This window comes from Tursiops truncatus, chromosome 2 (assembly GCF_011762595.2).
Source record: "Tursiops truncatus isolate mTurTru1 chromosome 2, mTurTru1.mat.Y, whole genome shotgun sequence".
Taxonomy (NCBI): Eukaryota; Metazoa; Chordata; class Mammalia; order Artiodactyla; family Delphinidae; genus Tursiops; species Tursiops truncatus.
Genome location: NC_047035.1, coordinates 167952210 through 167972854, shown reverse-complemented (window position 1 = coordinate 167972854; position 20645 = coordinate 167952210). Strand labels below are relative to the sequence as shown.

Genomic DNA, 20645 nt, shown 5'->3' with positions numbered 1-20645 from the left:
TATTTTGAGATCAAATTTTTTTATAATTTTTTTTCCTGCACTCCAGGAGTATTTCTTTGGCAATATTCAACATTAAGTTGAATTGTAATTATTTAATTCTGTGTTCTCAGATGTTCTCATCACTTACAACCAAGGCTTTTCATTCGTACTTCTCTTCCTGTGCCGTTCAAAATGTCTAAGGAGGGCTTCCCTGGTGGTGCAGTGGTTGAGAGTCCGCCTGCCGATGCAGGGGACACGGGTTCGTGGCCCGGTCCGGGAAGATCCCGCATGCCGTGGAGCGGCTGGGCCCGTGAGCCATGGCCGCTGAGCCTGCGCGTCCGGAGCCTGTGCTCCGCAACGGGAGAGGCCACAACAGTGAGAGGCCCGCGTACCGCGCGCAAAAAAAAAAAAAAAGTCTAAGGAGTCTTTTTCCTTTCTTTGGTCCTTCAAATTAAGTAGTTTAACAATAAGAAAGTAATTTGTAATGGATTTATTTTTACCCATGTGGGTTATTAGCTTGTTTATAATTTGAGCATTTAAGCTTCCCCGTCCTCAAGTTGTAGACATTACTGGTAGGGATACAGTATGGCAGAACACTGTGCAGGAGTGTTTGGTCATATCTAGCAAAATCCTGTGTATGTTTATTTTGACCCAGAAGTCCCACTTCTGTGCGTCTGTCCCAGAGCTACAGTGGCCAAAGTATGAAATGACATGTGTACAAGGCTATTCATTGAAGCACTGTTTATAACTGCAAAAGAAGGAAACAGTCCAAATGTCCATCACTAGGTGACTGATTGGATTATCTCATCTCTGTGCATAGAGGAATACTATACAGCCATTAAAAGGAACAAGAAAGCTTTATTACTAGGGAGCTATCTCTAGGATATGGCCAGATGAAAAAAGCATGTTCATAAATGAATATGAATTATGTTCATAAGTGAATTAATTTGTATGTTCATAAATGAATATGAATTAATAATATGTATTTTATACTTTCAAAAAGAAACAATGGAAAAAATAAATCATTAATAAAAATGGTTACATATAAGAGGGAATAGGGAGGAAGCAGACCCTCTCTGAACATGCTTTGTTTTGTAAGTTTGACTTGGAAATACATGTTTTGTATAGTTTTCTATACTTAAAAGTTAAAATAGCATATTTTACAAATCCGAACCAAATTTTTTTTTCTTACATCTTTACTGGAGTATAATTGCTTTACAATGGTGTGTTAGTTTCTGCTTTATAACAAAGTGAATCAGTTATACATATACATATGTTCCCATATATCTTCCCTCTTGCGTCTCCTTCCATCTCACCCTCCCTATCCCACCCCCTAGGTGGTCACAAAGCACCGAGCTGATCTCCCTGTACTATACGGCTGCTTCCCACTAGCTATCTATTTTACGTTTGGTAGTGTATATATGTCCGTGCCGCTCTCTCACTTTGTCACAGCTTACCTTTCCCCCTCCCCATATCCCCAAGTCCATTCTCTAGTAGGTCTGTGTCTTTATTCCTGTCTTAGGTTCTTCATGACATTTTTTTTTCCCCTTAAATTCCATATATATGTGTTAGCATACGGTATTTGTCTTTGTCTTTCTGACTTACTTCACTCTGTATGACAGACTCTAGGTCCATCCACCTCATTACAAATAGCTCAGTTTCGTTTCTTTTTATGGCTGAGTAATATTCCATTGTATATATGTGCCACATCTTCTTTATCAGATGGACACTTAGGTTGTTTCCATCTCCGGGCTATTGTAAATAGAACTGCAATGAACATTTTGGTACATGACTCTTTGTGAATTATGGTTTTCTCAGGGTTCTTTGACCCACCTCCTAGAGAAATGGAAATAAAAACAAAAATAAACAAATGGGACCTAATGAAACTCCAAAGCTTTTGCACAGCAAAGGAAACCATAAACAAGACCAAAAGACAACCCTCAGAATGGGAGAAAATATTTGCAAATGAAGCAACTGACAAAGGATTAATCTCCAAAATTTATAAGCAGCTCATGCAGCTCAATAATAACAAACAACCCAATCCAAAAATGGGCAGAAGACCTAAATAGACATTTCTCCAAAGAAGATATACAGACTGCCAACGAACCAAATTTTTTTAAGGTCGTTCAACATATTTCTAAGTTAGTGGCAAAATCACATGAAGAATTATTTCAAATCACTTTGAGCCTGGTAGTTTCAGGGCACATCCTCAGAACAAAAATCCACAAAAATATTTCATTGTCATCCGTGGGTTTGTGTTTGTGAGAATGTTGGCATAGTAAGATAAAGCAAATAAGTTAATGTAGTTAGGAACAAAGATTTTAAGAATAAGAGAGAAGTAGTAAGATCAAAGAAGCTAAGTGAAATCTGTAATCTTTCATTCGGAATTACCAGTGTGAACTCAGGATTTTTTTTTTCTATAAAAATGTTCATTTCCGTGCCTACTGAAAAGGCCTAGAAGTGGTGATAACCTGCAGGCCTGAAGTCCTAGTGCCCAGATTCTGTTGGGAAAGTTAATGTTCTCCACTAAAAAGGGCCAGGACTCCCTGGGGAAATGGCAGATTCCACTTTGGGGACAGGAAGTACAGAAGCTAAGCCTGGACTTCCTGTGCCTGAAAGTGGTGGCACTGTCAGCGACTAGTGGGGTCGTGTCACTTCCCGACAGCTTGAAGGGGCTCCCACCCATCACAGTGGAGAGGGGGGTGCAGTTTGAGTATCAAAGACAAGAGTGACCGTATCAAGTATCTAAACAAATGATAATTAAAACTTTTCTGGTCACCTTTGGAAGTTGCTAGGGCACCAACTTGTTCTGAAATAAAAGGAATCAACCCCTTATTTTACCTGTTTTATATGGAGTGTATTTCAGGGAAACCATATTTTCTAAAAAATTCTTTATAGAGGTCACATCTAATAAACACAGGAAAAATGATGGAATTAACAAAGTTGCCATTTTTGCTGATCCCTTGATTTAATGAACCTCAACAGCAAACATCAGTGGCTGCTAAAACCTTTTGGTGAAAGGTTCTCGTTGAGATATTCCCCACCCCCATGAAGTATTCTTGCCAGCAAAAAATGAACCTGAGTCTCCTGGAGCCTTGGTCCTGAACACCAGTACAGGAAGTCAGGAAGATGGTAGAACATGTCAGCATCGGGGGAGATCACCACATCTATAATGCAGGAGATGCTACAGAAAACAATGGCTCAGTTTCCACGAGTAAATGACGTGGGGGGGAAAGGAGGGGAAACTGTTAAGAAGTTTAAGAGAGAACAATCAAATGTAGTATTAATTTTGTTGGTGTGATAATGATACTGTGGCTGTTAAAAGTTTTTTTATCTTTTAGAGGCACACACGGAAATATTGTATTTATAGGCGAAGTGATATGATTGGGGTTGGCTTTAAAGTTGCCCACGCCCCGGACCCTCCACATCCCCCAGCAAGTGGGCAGGAGTAGATGAGGCCCCAGAAGAAAGGTGGTGATGGTTGAAGCTGGGCATTGTTGGGTACGTGGGAGTTCGTTGTGGGCTGCTACTCTCTCTACTTTGTGTTTCGTTGAAATTTCCGTAGTAAAAATTAGCAACAGTAATTCCCCATACAGGGAAGAAGTGGTAATCAGTACCTCAAAAATTGAATCCCTCTTATTGACTGTAGGTTTCAGTGGGTCCTCTTATCTACTATGGTCCTCAAAGCTTGGGAAGAGCTGAAGTGCAGGTCTTGGCTTTGTTAAATGTCATCGGCTGCCCCACTGCACCAGGTGCGGGTGTGTTAATAGGATGGGCCGTCCTAGTTGCTTATCTAGCAGCATGGACTAGAAGGGTCGATTCTCCTCTCTGCATGTGTCGTTGAGATTGCACCCAAGTAAAAGAGATCTTGGTCTAAAGAGAGGAAATGGACCCCAAAAAGGCATTCACCCCAGAGTACTTCCGTAAACGCAGGGCATATTTCATTCCAAAATCAGCCTTTCCGTTACTTTCCCCCCTAAAATGAAATACAGGAGTAATGCAATCCCAACTACAATTCTAGCAAGTTATTTTGTGAGTATCAGCAAACTCATTCTGAAGTTTATATGGAGAAGCAGCAGACCCAGAACAGCCAACACCGTGTTGAAGAAGAGCAGGTTGGAGGACTGACACTTCCCAACTTCAAGACTTCATATAAAGCTGCAGACATCAAGACAGTATGGCGTTAGTGAAAAAAGAGACAGATAGATCAATGGGACAGGATAGAGAGCCCAGAAGTAGGCCCGCATAAGTATAGTTGAACTGCTCTTTGACAAAGGAGCAAAGGTAATTTAATGGAGAAAGGATAATCTTTTCAACAGATGGTGCTGGAAAAACCACATCCACAGGCAAAAAACGAATCTAGACACAGGTCTTAAACCGTTCATAAAAATTAACTCAAAATGGATTGTAGACCTAAATGTAAAATGCAAGACTGTTAAACTCCTAGAAGATAACTTAGAAGAAAATTTAGGTGACCTTGAATTTGGTGATGACTACTGAGATAACACCAGAAGCACTGTCCTTAAAAGAAAAAATTGACAAGTTGGACTTGATTAATATAAAAAAACTCGGGGAAAGAGAGAGAGGATGAAAAGACAAGCCACAGACTAGGAGAAAATCTAAATCTTCACAAAACACGTCTGATGAAGGACTGATAATCCAGAATATACAACGAACTCTCAAGACCCAACAGTAAGAAAATCCAATCAAAAACGGGCCAAACATCTGAACAGACACCTCACCAGAGAAGGTACACAGATGGCAAATAATCATATGAAAAGATGCTCCACATCATACGTCACTAGGGAATTACAAATTAAAACAAGGTACTACCCCACGTCTACTAGAATGGCTAAAATCCAGAGCACCAAATGCTGGTGAGTATGTGGAACAATAACAACTCATTGATTGCTGGCGGGGATGCAGAATGGTACAGCCACCTTTGAAGAGAGGTTGGCAGTTTCTTACAAAACTAAATCTACTAGTAAGATCCAGCAGTTGTGCTCCTTGGTGTTTACCCAAATGAACTGAACACTTCTGTCCACCCAAAAACCTGCACATGGATGTCTGTTGCAGTTTTATTTATAATTGCCAAAACTTGGAAGCAACCAACAAGTCCTTCAGTAGGTGGTGAACAGATAAATAAACGGGTCCATCCAGACGGTGGTGTTGTTCAGTGCTAAAAAGAAGTGAGCTATCAAGCCATGAGAAGATACGGAGAAACCTAAAGTACACGTTACTAAAGTGAAAGAAATCAATCCGAAAAGACCAAATATAGTGATTCCAACTCTCTGACGTTCTGGAAAAGGCAAAACTATGGAGACAGTAAAAAGATCCGTGGTTTCCAGGGGTTGGAGGAATGGGTGAAAAGGTGGAACACGGAATTTCTAGGGAAGTGAAAGTACTCTGTATGATACTCTAATGATGGATACACGTGATCATACATTTGCCGACACCCGTAGACTGTACAACATCAAGTGAACCCCAGTGTAAACTGAACTGGAGTTAGTAATGACGTATCAATACTGATTCATCACAGCACCACACTGACGCTGGGTGTCAATGCAGGAGAAATGGGGTTGGGGGGCACCGTACGGCAACTTCCTGCACTTCTGCTCAATCTTCTCTAACCCTAAGACTACTCCAAAAGATAAAGTGTTTTATTGTTTTTAATTAAAAAATAAAAGAGATTAACCTTTTAGACATCAGGAAGGTACCTTGAATTTAGGTCAGACAGTCTTAAAAGATCTTGTTCTTTGATTTTAGGAGAGTTTAGACAGGTTTACTTTTGTTGAGACAGCATTTCCTCTCTACAGATATTTTAGTTTACTGGGAATTTACTGTTGGTTGAAGCTGCTGTTCTGAGCGGTTCAAACTGAACTAGGAAACCAGCTTTCAGAACTTCACTCCAGGTTTTGTTGATTCCACTTCCATCGTATGGTGTTGCCAACCAATTAGGAGTTTTGAGATCAAGCATATGTAAGATTTTGAGTTGAGGAAGGGTGTTTCCTTGGGGTCTCCATTCACGACACCAGATGATCAAGGCTCCTCTGTCCTCTGGCAGCGGCGGGACTCATGCACACGTTCAACGCCCACGCGGCCACCGACATCACGGGCTTTGGGATCCTGGGCCACGCACAGAACCTGGCCAAGCAGCAGAGGAATGAGGTGTCCTTTGTGATTCACAACCTCCCAGTCCTGGCCAAGATGGCAGCCGTGAGCAAGGCCTGCGGGAACATGTTTGGCCTCATGCACGGGACCTGCCCAGAGACATCAGGTACCAGGGCCGCAGGCCGGGTTGAGGGTTCAGCAGGGAGGTCAGTGGGATGTCCCCGAGGAGGAGGAAGCCAGCTTCAGGAGCTGGACACCCACCCCCCAACCCCACATGAGGTTTTGGCTGCAAGGGTTCTCAGCCCCCTGCAGCGTCTCCTGCCGTCCTGCCTGTGATGCGCAGTGTCATTTTCAGTCCAGTGTTTGTGTGTTTGGTGATGGAATGGGAGGGAAGGAGGGCGGATATGGGGAAAATAGGTCATTGTTTCCATTGACAACTCAGCATTTTAAATAACCCATGTATCCGTAGGTTACATTGAAGAGGCTGCATTTTTTCCTTGCAAAAATAAGTCTAAAATTGCTGTTTTGAGATGAAATAGTATACTATGTCTCCAAAGTACCTTTTTTTTTGGTCCCGTTTTTTTCTCTCTTCTTTTTACCTGGATCTCTGTTTCATCTTTTCAGTCCCCCACCCCACCTCACCCCTCTTTTCTCCCCCTAGTTTCTTTTACTTCTTATTTTATTTTTTCTATAACTCAGTAGTTTCCCTACCCTGGTAAAACAGTTGAATCACCTGGGCATTAAGAAAAATACCCATGCCTAGACTGGACCCCTAGGAAACCTAATTAAGTCAGTCTGGGGTGGGCCCGGTCGTGAGAAGTTCTGACCCCCAGAGGCCAAGACCACAAAGCCCCAACCACGCACCAGCCCTTTAGGGGGGCCTGGGGTCTCTGGTGGGCCTCTCATGGCAGTGGAGAGGATCCTGCCACTTCCTGGCTTCGAAATAGATACGAAATCCATTTCCTAGAAGTAAGCTCCAGGAGGGCAACTGAACTGCTAGTAGAACAGCTCCTGCCGCCTGGAGGGCATGGAATCAGTTGGAACAAACTAACGAATATTCCCAACTAATGCAACCTGTCTCTATTCAAATATGAGAAGTTTCTCCTTTTTTGTAAAAGTGTAGTATATACTTTTGCCTGATTTGTGTTTCTTCTACTTACAAATGTATGAAATATTCTAGCCTAGCTACTCAAGTACCAATGAAGATTTCTTTTCATATATCTTATATTTTTTCCATTTTGAAGATAATGACAGAACCAGTGACAGAACCCAGATACTTTGGGGCACGCACACTTTCTTCCTGACCTTAATTTTTAAATTTAAAAAGTATATATATACCAAAAGCCTTTTTTTTGTAAAATGAGGACTCCATGTAGAGAATCAAATAGAAAAGGAGTTCTCTTTTGTTTTTAAATAATCCTTTCAGCGCAGCCTGGAAAAGATAGCCTCCACGTATATCACTGAGCCTCAGACACCTCACTGCTACCTCCACAGCGTCAGACGATTCTCAGGTGGGGCGTTTTCATGATTTAAGTTCTGTCGTGTGTGTTCTGAAATACAGTAGGAGCTGACCAAGGAGCTGCGTAATGACTCTGCAGTGTGGAAGAGGTGAAGGCAGTGCAGCCGGCTTCTTCGTAGAATGTAGCTCAGTGCAGACATTTTCTAGAGGGATGGTGGCAGGGAAACTGCAGACATAGCATCACAGTTAACGGTCATCCTTTTCTCTTCTTTTCCCCTTTGCCAGGAGGCCTTCTAATCTGTTTACCGCGTGAGCAGGCAGCTCGGTTCTGCGCAGAGATAAAGTCCCCCAAATACGGGGAAGGCCACCAAGCGTGGATTATTGGGATCGTGGAGAAGGGTAACCGCACGGCCAGGATCATCGACAAACCCCGGATCATCGAGGTCGCGCCACAGGTGGCCACCCAGAATGTGAACCCCACACCTGGTGCCACCTCTTAATCTAGGCCGAGGCAGCTGTGTGGTTTTGTTTTTAAATAGCTCTATTTCCTTTATCATCGTTTCAATTAAAGACTATAAACAACAATGAAAAAAATCTCATTGTGTCTACACATCTGGTGACCTTAGGTCGATTTGTGAGTGGATGCAATTAATCAAATAAAATCCATTGCCTTTTTTTCCCGTTACATTAACTGAAGATGCACCTAATCTTGAGGCAGCTTCTGAGTTGAGAATTATATTGTTATCCAATACTGTTGATTCATTTTGAATCTTTAGACACTTATCTCTTGCCGAGTAGGCTCTTTTTAAAGGTGCTTTCACGTAGCACAGACATTACCCATTGTAGTGTCAAATAGCAGTTTGTGTCTTTTCATTTTGTGTATATTTATCATTATCGGTCTGACCCTTTTTGAAGTGTCTGGAATGGTATTCTGGAAAGACAGAATTGGTGAGTGAGTGACAAAATGGTATCCCAGTAGCGAGAGGGTTGCATGAGTCCTTTGAGTCTTCTAATTCCATAGCATCTCTTTGACCCAAGAGTGCATTCAGTTAAACCAGGCAAGTGCTTAACTCTGCATGGGAAGCACTTTGAAGACAAAAAAGAAATGTTACTTCTTTTATTTGTAGCCTTCCTAATACTTACAGTAATATTAACTGTTTTCTTTATCGATAGCAAAAAAGGACACTTTCTGCAATGTAATTAGATGTTCGATAGCGCAGCAAGGAATTGCCCTCCGAAAGGGGCTTCGTGTATAATACTCATTTACAAGTCAACATATAATTAGCTACACAAATAATTTTTAAATATAATCAAAAATAAAGACTGTTCTGTGGATAGTAGTGTTTAATACATTTTATATTTTGTATGGTGATTTCAGGCCTTTTGATTTCTTAAAATCAGCAGCTATTTAGCCTGATCCTTAGCATTATTTTGTCCTTTGCGCCAGTACTTTTCCGTGCACGCTTCCTGTGATCTGTGTGGAAACGCGTATCGCCAGCTGTGCAGCTCGGACTTCCAACTTGTTATTCAAATAAATATTTAATTTTTGTTATTGCTCTTGTATAATCAGATGCCCCTTTTAGTATTATTTTAGAAGCATCGGGAGGGTTTTGGCTAAAATACAGTTTATTGGGGGAAAACTAGATTTTAGTTTTATAAAACTTTTAAGTCTTTCACGGGACCTATATTTTCTTGAGGTAAATTTTGTAGTTCTAGAACAAATAGGCAATCTAAAAAGGTGTTTATCGGTGTTAACTTAAAAACAGAGGCTTCCGTATACTTTCCCCTACGGAATGAGTCGGAGGGGGCTCCTGTCCTCAAGCACAAGTGCACTGATGCCTCACGCGTCTGCGCTGGAAGCTTCTGAGCACTTCCTGCCTGCAGGCGCCGAAGCCGAGAGAACAGCCAGACTTCTTGCCAAAGGAAACCACCACCTGGGAGGCGAAGCCCTGGAAGAGGCTCCACCCTGGACGCGTCCTTCTTCAGGGGCCAAAGCGCAGCCTCTTCGCACGTGTTACTGGAACTCAAGCCATAAGTTCGGTGCGCGGGACCGAGGGGCTGCCGCAGAACTGAAATTAATTGGACGTTTTATAGGAATTGAAACCCATGTTGGTCCTCAAAAGCTACAAGCAGGTGGTCTGCAAAATAAAATGTGTTGGAAACCTGAGTAAGAGAAACATACTGTTGAGCTTTTTTTCTTTCTTTCTTTAAATACAGGCGTGGCGGCTAAATCTGAACTCCTTTCAATGTTGATCATGTCTTGAATGCTGATGGTTTCCTTGGTGGCAGGTCTGCTGAGAGGAAGTGAGCCAGTTGAATGATGCACTTGAGGAAGTCATCTTCGTGAAGATTCATGTTTATAAAGAAAATGCTGGGTACTTAGAAGTCCGTGTACTCGAGTTGGAAGAACGGGGCTTTAAAGGGGTGTTTCTTAGAGAGCGAGTCCACGTCACTCCTGCATCAGAATCACCTGGGGATGCTTGTCCCAGGCAAACTGTTGGGCCCACCGCAGGCCAACAGCATCAGAATTTGGGGGGGGGCGGGGAGACTAGGGAAGCCTGCTTAAGTGAGAGCCCTGCGTGGCTAGGCACACTCGTTGCAGAGGCACCGAGGGAGGGAGAGACCTTGCTTTTTACCACAAGCTTTTCCGGGAATTTTCAAGTCTTGACCAGTCTGTTTATTGACATCTGGGTCCAACAAAACAAAGAAAACCCCCCAAGTTATCTTGCACGTTCTTTGAAGAATCAAGTGATTGTCACTGAATATTTGAGTTCTTGGCAAAATCTATGGTGACTATTTTAAAATTCGGTGAACAGTTAATAAATAGGCAATTATTTGACTTTCTGGTAGCACTTTAAAACTCCACACTGAGGCATGTTCATCTTGGTATAGAGATTTACTGCCTTTCAACCCTATGATGTTTTGGCATCCAAAGATACAGTTTGTTAGAATGCACAGCATTGGTGAGGACAGCCTACAGAGCCTGGACCCTGGGGAGCTCAGTAATTCTTTCAGGAGATGAGTCATTTGCCAGTGAGTATCAAAGCTGGGTCTGTTAATTGCACAGGCTGTGTTGAAGGATTTATTGTGATTCAGTCCAGGAAAAGAAACAAATACTATGTTAATCAATATGTACTTTGGGGCTCAGTATTTTTAAATAACTTAGTATATTGTAGTTTCCAAATTCTGCATGCCTTCCAAATTCTGCATGCCTTAGTAAATTGCAGTTTCCAAATTCTGCATGCCTTCGTATATTGTAGTTTCCAAATTCTGCATGCCTTATAAATGCGAGTGTTTCAAAATCATTCTGATTGTAGACGTATAAGCCAGCAGTTTCCAGCCTGAATTCAGCATTACCCTTGAAAGAGTTCATCTGAATTCTAAATTTTACAGTGTTATTCTGTAAAGAAAGAGCAGAATAGCTATACTAGACTATTCTTAATTTTTAGAAGTAATAAAGCAAGCATAGATGTTGATGCTTCAGATACTTAACTGTCGTGTGTGCACGTGTGTGTGTGTGTAAGTGTGTATATATCTCCCTGAGCTGCTCATTTCCACACCAACTCACCCTTTCCCTCTATTAGGGAATGGCTGTGTAGACAATATAATTTACTTTGAACGGTAATTTGTACCTTTTCTCATTAAAGATCCACAGTGAACCACGCAATTATTAAACATGCCAGGGCCTACCAGGAAAACCCCCAAAGCCCTAGTCTTAAAAGTGGAGCATCAGAATGTCATTTTGCCTCTGGTTTAGTCTCCGTGTCTTGAAAGACTGGGAGTCGGTGGATCGTCTGGCCTTCATCCAGTGAAACCATCAGTGAGATGGGGAGTTCACAGGTGTCTAGACACGTTCAAGAATTGCCGGGGGGACTTCTCTGGCGGTCCAGTGGCTAAGACTCCACGCTTCCACTGCAGGGGACACGGGCTTGATCCCTGGTCAGGGAACTAAGATCCCTCAAGCCATGCAGCACGGCCAAAAAAAAAAAAAGTAAAAAAATTAAAAATAATAAGTTATAAAAGTAAGTGGCCATGGCCACCTTATGCCAGGGAAATCGGTCTAGTAAGTCTACCTACATTAAGAAGTTTTGGGGTGGTGCTTCAAGTCCAGGGAACATTTATTTCTTTTCCCCAGCTTTTTATTTTGAAAAAAATTAAACATGGAAGAGTTGAAGAAACAGAATGGACTCTCCTAGAAATGTGAAGTTGTTGACATTTTACCACACTCGCTTCCTCTCCATGTATAACACAAGCAGGCACACATTCGTACATATATACATACACAGGCTGGCTTGGTGGTGACCAAGCCACTCACATAGGTAGACTGCAGACACGGTGACACTAAGTGGCAGGTGAAGGACGTCACACCACTGTCCTCGGCTGGGCAGACTGCCTTGCCTCCGGCCATAGTGTTTTCATGGCAGTTTTTATATTTTAAGGGAAGAATGAAAGAGAATTTCCAGAGTCTGAAATAATGGAGGTGAACAAAACTAAGAGAAATGCCAAACGGGTAATGGAGATTTTTAAAAATTGGCATATAGTAGATATATTGTTGTGCAACATGTTTCTTTTCACTTAATATACCCTGGACCTAATTTCTTATCATGTTTAATGCCAGAACTATCCCCGATCACTTCAACCCTCATGTAGTATCCACTTGTATGGCTGTAGGATACTCAGGCATTGAAACAGAAATATTGAAGATGTTTCTAATTGTCTCCAGTTCACTCACCTTCAGTTTTGTTGAACACTAATCCTTGAAATGCTGCAAACCTAAATGTTCACTCCTGTTCGAGGCGACAAGTGTTGGCTCAAACACAATACTTAAGTTCCGTTCCAGGAGCACATTCGTAAGTCCAATTTGTGCATAAGTCCGACAAAGTTAGCCTCGGTACCCAACTAACACAATCAGCTATATAGTACTGTACTGTAATAGGTTTAGAATAGTCTCATACAAATAATACATAAAAAAACAAACAGGCTTCCCAGGTGGCGCAGTGGTTGAGAGTCCGTCTGCCGATGCAGGGGACACGGGTTCGTGCCCCGGTCCGGGAGGATCCCACATGCCGCGGAGCGGCTGGGCCCGTGGGCCATGGCTGCTGAGCCTGCGCGTCCGGAGACTGTGCTCCGCAACGGGAGAGGTCACAACAGTGATAGGCCCGCGTACCGCAAAAAAAAAAAAAAAGAAAGAAAGAAAATATTTTTAATCTTACAGTACAGTACCTTGAAAAGCCCAGTAGTACAGTACAACAGCTGGCATCCAGGGGCTGGCATCGAGTGAACTGGCAAGAAGAGTTACTGACTGGAGGAGGGAGAGGAGGTGGGCGATGGTAGAGCTGAAGGATCGTCAGCGATAGGAGACAGAGGGCCAGCTGCAACTTCACGCACGCCTGACGTGGATGGCACAGGTTCTGGTTCCTTGCTGAATTCAAGTCTACCTACCCTCTTGAAAAACGATCCAGGGATGTCTGGGTAGTAGCTCTTTTTTTCTCATCAGAGATGACACGGTAGCACTGGATTGCATTCTGAATGGCTGCTGCAACCTTCGTCTACCAGTCTACGTTCAGGTCCCGTGCCTCAGAAACTCACAGTGCCTCCTCAAATACAGAAAATCCCCTTGCCGTCTCCTGCGTCGTGAATCTCTTCAGTTTTTCAGTTTACTTCTTCCTCTCGTCTCTCTTCGTCCTTTCTCTGGAGGCAGATTCCATCAGATCTTCATTAGTAAGCTCGTGTTGCACAGCAAGTTCAATGAGGTTGTCCTCTCGCAGATCTAGCTTGAAATAAAGATACTGTACTACTGTACTCTATGCAGTACTGTAAAGTACACAAAAGCGCAACCACTTGTAGAGGATGCGCTCACATGACAGTGTATGCCGGACACGTGAACTAACTCACGTGATTGGACACGAAAACGCACGTTCTCATCTGGGAAAGTTCGACACTTGAAGGTTCGTACGTAGGGCACTCACTGAAAATCAATTAACAAGCATTGCTTACGCGGCCCTGCCAAGTAGGGCCGGCTGGGAGGAAGATTTCTTCATCACTCACTGCTGAGCCCTGGGCACCTGGCAAGCCTGGGCCCACAGGTACCCTGTGGCATAGTCTGCTCTTCTGACGTGCAAGGATAAACCAGCAGGTTATAAGTGGTATTTTAGAGAAACAGCCAATCCCCAAATACTTGAATTGTAAAACGGCAGAGAAATTCTGGACTTGACACATCTTCTAAGGATCTTTCCCTCCCCTGGTTTATAGTGTTTCCCTCTGACCCACCAGCTCCCAGGGTCTCTGGTACCAGCTTCTCTCCCTGTCCCCTGTCCCCTCTGGCTGCATGTACTCCCCGTGGAGAAATGCCTTGTACAGATCCTGAAGCCCTTGCCAGGTGCTTACTGTCTTCCTCTTTAACTAGACTGTGAACCCTCTGCTAACGTGAATGCTGACCCGCATCCCTCTCTATTTCCCCCTGTACTTTGCAGACAGCCCTGCACAAATTCGGTGCCCAAGAAGTGTGTGAAGTTGTGTTGGTTGATTTATCTTCATTTCATGTTGGACAATTTACCCTCGTCCTCTTGACATTTTTCAATCCTAACAATTCCATAAAGTGATAATTTTATCCTTCCTTTTCTGCTGAATTTGTACATATATAGCCTTTAGTTTCTAGTTCCTCCTGAAAGATTAAAAACCTCTCTGCACCACACGTTTTCTCAACTCTTCAGACTTGTTTTAATTATGGCTGACACCAGAAATGGGCTTGGAGAAAATAAACTTGCATCTCTTTGTCTGGAAATGATTTATAGGAGGTTTGTATTATAACTTCAACACACAGCTTAATTATATTTGTGCCCTTAGAAATATCTTTATGCTGTTTTACTTAAATTATTTTCATAAGAGAAGACCATGATCTTTATGGGACAGATGCAGAAATTATAAGTCAGAGCTAAAGGAATGGAAATAAGTGCTGTGTGTGTGTGCGTGTGCGATTTTTTTTTTCTTGTTTCCTTCCTCCCTACCCTACCTTCACCACAAAAACGCCAGAAATCAGTGGTTCTCAATGGGATGGGAGTGAGGGTAGTGATATGTCAAAGTCACCTGGAGAGATTCTTCCTTGGGTTTAGGGCTCACCCAGGATAAGCTCACGGCTACATCCTTAATCACATCTGTGTGGACAAAAAAACGTCACCTTCCATATCAGGAAACAAAGGATGTTGTGGCCATCCTCCAGCAGTCACTGCAGCCGCCCCAGACTGTGCGCCCTGAGGGGACTCAGGGTGGAGAAAACACGGGATACCAGCCCTAGATAGTTAGGGTGCACATCAGAGGAATGATTTCAAGGAGCCCAGACTCTTGCATCTTCCCATACAAAAGAAAAGTGCTAAATTCATGAACTTGGGCCAGCTCGTTTTTCTGTAACTAATGGTAGTCTTTTGACGTTCCAACTACCTGGGTTTGGTTTTGGTTTGGTTTTGGTTTTCTTTTGGCAAAAACTTCTCTATATCCTGGCCCCTCCTCCTTTACAGTCGCTCAGACCTCTCTGAGAGGCTCTCTCTCTCCTGGGCTTATGGCCAGCAAGTCCGCCGAATAAAACATAATTCTCCTATGTATTTTCGTTTCAGTCGACATCTGCAAAGACCCTTTTTCCAAACAAGGTCACAATGACCCTTTCCAGGGGTTAGGACATGGACAGATCTTCTGGAGGGGCCTCCGCTGTGAGGGAAGGTCAGAAATTCTGTTCTGAGATGTCTGTTCGAAACTCTAGTGACGACGTGAAGTAGGCAGTTGGATACACAGGGTTTGGAATTTATTGGAGAGTCCAGGCCAGAGATATAAATTTAGGGATCACCAGTTTACAGAAGGAACTTAACATCATGAGGCCGGAGATTACCGAGGGAACTAGAGTTTATAGAAGACAGATGTCAAAGTGTTAAGCAACCATTGACCGAAACCACCCGCCTGGGCCAGGCACGATGATAACCGCTGGCCTGAGCTGTCTCACATCACGAGGTCCCGATAAAGAACATGGTGCTGCCGCTGAAAACTAACCGGGAGAATTCGGAAGGGGCCACAAGGAGGGAGGAGACCCCAGCCCATGGTATGTCTTGTAAAACTAACCCAGAAGCATTCGGGAGGGGCCACAAGGAGGGAGGAGGCCCCAGCCCATAGTATGTCTTGTAAAACTAACCCAGAAGCATTCGAGAGGCGCCACAAGGAGGGAGGAGACCCCAGCCCATAGTATGTCTTGTAAAACTAACCCAGAAGCATTCGGGAGGGGCCACAAGGAGGGAGGAGGCCCCAGCCCATAGTATGTCTTGTAAAACTAACCCAGAAGCATTCGGGAGGGGCCACAAGGAGGGAGGAGACCCCAGCCCATAGTATGTCTTGTAAAACTAACCCAGAAGCATTCGGGAGGGGCCACAAGGCGGGAGGAGACCCCAGCCCATACTATGTCTTGTAAAACTAACCCAGAAGCATTCGAGAGGCGCCACAAGGAGGGAGGAGACCCCAGCCCATAGTATGTCTTATAAAACTAACCCAGAAGCATTCGGGTGGGGAAAAAGGAGGAGGGGGGAGACAATATGTCCCGCTAACCTCCCACAAACCCTCGCGCTAGAATCTTGGCTAAGAGCTGCGCAAGCCACCAGAACGGCCCTGAGGCAGACGACGGGTTAAGCAAGATGATTGGCCAGAGACAACTGGGAAACTAACCCCATCACCATAAAATCCGAGACTGCGAGCCACGTGGCAGAGCAGTGCTCCTGGGTTCCCTCACCCTCCTGCTCTCCGCCCGGGCGCCCCTTCCCAGCAAGGTCTCTTGCTTTGTCAGCACGTGTGTCTCCTCGGGCAGTTCATTTCCGAGTGTTAGACAAAAGCCCACTCTCGGGCCCTGGAAGGGGTCCCCCTTCCTGCAACAAAAGGACTGAATGGGGAGCCCAGGGAATGAGGAAGAACCAGCAGAGGAGGCTGAGAAAGAGCAGGAAGTGGCCCCTTCAGTGTTTCACTGGGTCCGAAGCTGCTCAGGCGTCCGGTAAGTTTCGAAAGGAGAATTGACCATTGGATGCTCAACGAGCTCGCGATTACTGGTGAACCTGACAAGAGCAGTGTCAGTGAAATGATGAGGCTGAAAGATTGACTGGCTTCCAAAGAAAATGAGATGAGAAAAATTGAAGACAGTGAATTTATACAATTTTCTCAAGCTTTGCTGCAAAAAGATAGAGAAGTGTGAGTGACAGCTGGAAGGAGAGGTGAGGCCAACGGGAGCTTTTATAAAATAGGGGGGAAAAAAGGATGTTGTATGCTGATGGGGGAAGGACCCAACAAGATGGAGAAGGAGAGGAGGAGAAACATCAAGACAAGGGATGCACAAGGGGAGGGCTGGCTTTTGCTGGGAGCACTGAACGGTCCTTCAACAGCAGAGCTGCAGGTAGATGGCAAGTGTGCTGGCTTCTGGTGTGCTTTTTTTTGGCTTGCGGATTCCCCGACCAGGGATTGAACCCCGGCCGCAGCAGTGAAAGGCCGGAATCCTAGGCCACCAGGGAACTCCTTAAGTGCACTTTAAAGCTCACTTACTCAGCCCTAAAAAAGAACTAAATAATGCCATTTGCAGCAGCACGGATGGAGAATTAGAGATCATCATACTAAGGGAAGTAAGACAGAGAAAGACAAATATCATATGATATCACTCACATGGGGAATCTAATTTTAAAAAATGATACAAATGAACTTATTTTCAAAACAGAAACAGACTTACAGATATCGAAAACAAGCTTCTGGTTACCAAGGGGGAGGGATAAATCAGGAACTTGGGATTAACATATATACACTACTGTATATAAGATAGATAACCAACAAGGGCCTAACTGTATAGCACAAGGAACTCTACTCATTATTCTGTGATAACCTATATGAGAAAAGAATCTGAAAAAGAATGAATATATGTATATATATAACTGAATCACTTTGTTGTACACCTGAAACTAACATAACATTGCAAATCAACTATACTCCAATAAAATAAAATAAAAAAAAAAACTCGCTACCAAATAACGTGGCCTATAGTCATATCTGTTTTTCTCAAAAGGAAATGGCATTTTTCAATCTGGAATTGATTACATTTTCTCATTCATATAATGAAATTTTCTTAGTGTGCACAACACTTGAACAATTTAATCCAAGGTTTTCCTAGGTCCTAATTTTTTTTTTATAAATGTATTCATTTTATTTATTTATTTTTGGCTGTGTTGGGTCTTTGTTGCTGTGCGCAGGCTTTCTCTAGTTGTGGCGAGTGGGGGCTGCTCTCCCTTGCGTGGGCTTCTCATTGCCGTGGCTTTTCTTGTTGCGGAGCACGGGCTCTAGGCGTGCAGCCTTCAGTAGTTGTAGCACACGGGCTTAGTTGCTCCGCAGCATGTGCAATCTTCCTAGGCCAGGGCTCGAACCCGTGTCCCCTGCATTGGCAGGCGGATTCTTAACCACTGCGCCACCAGGGAATTCCCCTAATTTCTCTTAGCTGCTCAAATATATGGCTATTATCTAAAAAATCATTTCCTTAAACATCTTACACATTGGGAAAAACTATTCCTTAGATGATTTTGAAAACTGTTATGTTTCAACATTTGTCTTCAAGATTACTTTCAATATTTGGGTAAACCAAGTACATTGCTTGAAGGGGGGAAAATAAATATTTTATTTAATAAGAAATGAATAAATATCAAACGCTGAAGAAGAAATCGTCACTCCTGTGATAATGTTCACATTCCATTAATGTTTTGTTTCAATGGTTGTAAACTGTTTTTATTTTAATAACACAATTACTAAAGATGCTTACGTACGGAATTTCCAAATGATCCAAATTACCTTTTTTTTTTTTTTTTTTTTCCGGCCTTGCTGCACAGCTTGTGGGATATCAGTTCCCCGACCAGGGACTGAATGTGGGCCACGACAGAGAAAGCACGGAGTCCTAACCACTAGATCACCAGGGAACCCCCCAAATTGCTATTTTAAAAAACTAGTAACGTTAAAGATAAAACAAAGCAAAACAAGAAACTAGTAACATTTGCCTCTTTACCTAAAGGACAATTTATTGTTTTAATTCCCAATGGAATCTTAGATGGAAAATTTAAACCCAGCATTGCCTCTAATTTTAAAAAGGCAGATAACAACTGGAAGTACTCAGGGATTTCCTCATCTCTTCTAACAGTCATAAACTTACACACAACCATTGTGTAAATGGCTGGTGGTAGAGAGGGCAGGGATTTTCACACACTTGTAAAATGAGGATATTTTAGGGTAACATTAAAAATACAGGTGTAGATAACTTCATTTCATTCCGATTTCTCATTGGTCAGGAAAGCCAAGGCTTCTCTCAAGTCCTGTAAGGATAAATGTCTTAATCTTTAAATAATTCGGACAGAAGATCTAAATAGACATTTCCCCAAAGAAGACATACAGATGGCCAACATGCACATGAAAAGATGCTCGTCATCACTAATTATGAGAGAAATGCAAATCAAAACTACAATCACCTCACACCACTCAGAACAGCCATCGTCAAAAAGTCTACAAATAATAAATGCTGGAGAGGTTGTGGAGAAAAGGAAACCCTCCTGCACTGTTGGTGGGAATGTAAATTGGTGCAGCCTCTATGGAAAACAGTATGGAGGTTCCTTAACAAACTAAAAATAGAGTTGCCATATGACCCAGCAATCCCACTCCTGGGCATATATCCGGAGGAAACCATAATTCGAAAAGATACTTGTACCCCAATGTTCATAGCAGCACTATTTACAATAGCCAAGACATGAAAGCAACCTAAATGTCCATCAACAGATAAATGGATAAAGAAGCTGTGGTCTATATATACAATGGACTATTACTCAGCCATAAAAAAGAAGGAAATAATGCCATTTGCAGCAACATGGATGGACCCAGAGATTATCATACTAAATCAGACAGAGAAAAACAAATATATGATATCACATGTGGAATCTAAAATATGATACAAATGAACTTATCTACAAAACAGAAAGAGTCACAGACACAGAAAACAACCTTATGGTTGCTAAAGGGGGAGAGGGGATAAATTATGAGTATGGGTTTAACAGACAGACACTACTATATTTAAAATAGACAACAAGGACCTACTGTATAGCAGAAGGAACTATACTCAAAATCTTGTAATAACTTATAATGGAAAAGAATCTGAAAAAGACTATATATACATATATATGCATGTATAACTGAATCACTTTGCTGCACACCTGAAACTAACACAATATTGTAAATCAACTACAGTTCAATTAAAAAAAAAAATTCAGGTAGAGGTAGACTGAATTGACATATTTACTTTTTTTGCCTCCTCCCAGCAGTCTCCACTTTTCACCACGCGAGGGCAGTAAGGAGATACCTATTTGACCATTCCCGTTCCGTCGGGGTTTTTCTCAGAAAGTTTCAGAAAGATGCAGATTTTCTTTCGTGTACCTATCAAAGGCCAGATACTTCGTTTCAAACTATGATAAACACAAGTATATCTCCTGGAAACCCTTAAAGATCCAGTCGACAAGTTCAGGGTCAGGTTCCAGCCACGGGATGAGAAGTTTGAGGGGAATGAGGTTAAGAGCTAATAAGGGAAGGCCCAGGGCCCTCCTGTTAAGTAAAAGAATCTGGGAGTGTGGGTAAGGAGGAATCATGGAAAGAGAATGAAGAATCCAGAGGTGGAAGCCCAAAGACAGTCCTTTCTCCTTTCTGCCTTGGAGAAAACAGGCAGCAGCTTACAGTAATTCTGAGTCCTGCTTCTCTCCTTGACCAAGGCAGTTTGACCACATTGTATCAAGGCATCATCAAGAAATCAAAACATGTTTACGAGGTGAGACGTTCTGAAAGTAACTCTTTAAGATAAAGAAACAATTTAAAAATGAGAGGAAAAAACCCCAAGGACATTCTTAGCCAGCCATCTGTAGATATTAGATGGAAAAGAGATCTTATGGGAAGAATTTCTAGCTCTTACAGCCACTATGAAAAACACTATAAAGGTACCTCAAAAAAATTAAAAATAGAACTACCATATGATCGGGCAACCCCAGTTCTAGGTATTTATCCGAATGAACTG

The 20645-nt window shown here is 42.8% G+C and overlaps 2 protein-coding genes across 9 annotated transcripts in view; one reads left to right on the top strand and one right to left on the bottom strand.

Annotated features, from left to right (window-relative positions):
• SEPHS1 (selenophosphate synthetase 1) overlaps nucleotides 1-9726 on the top strand; it is a 30145-nt gene extending 20419 nt beyond the window's left edge. For 7 of the 8 annotated variants that reach the window (XM_004313782.4, XM_073801658.1, XM_019933451.3 and 4 more), the window contains 2 exons: nucleotides 6044-6256; nucleotides 7835-9726. In XM_004313782.4, the coding sequence (XP_004313830.1) occupies nucleotides 6044-6256; nucleotides 7835-8049 (428 nt within the window). In that variant the 3' untranslated portion in view covers nucleotides 8050-9726. Of the gene's footprint in view, nucleotides 1-110; nucleotides 3313-6043; nucleotides 6257-7834 lie in introns of those variants that run through there. The other variant, XM_073801659.1, reaches the window with a different exon arrangement.
• The window catches only part of MCM10 (minichromosome maintenance 10 replication initiation factor), a 119942-nt gene that overhangs the window by 3660 nt on the left and 95637 nt on the right, over nucleotides 1-20645 (bottom strand). The window lies entirely within an intron of this gene.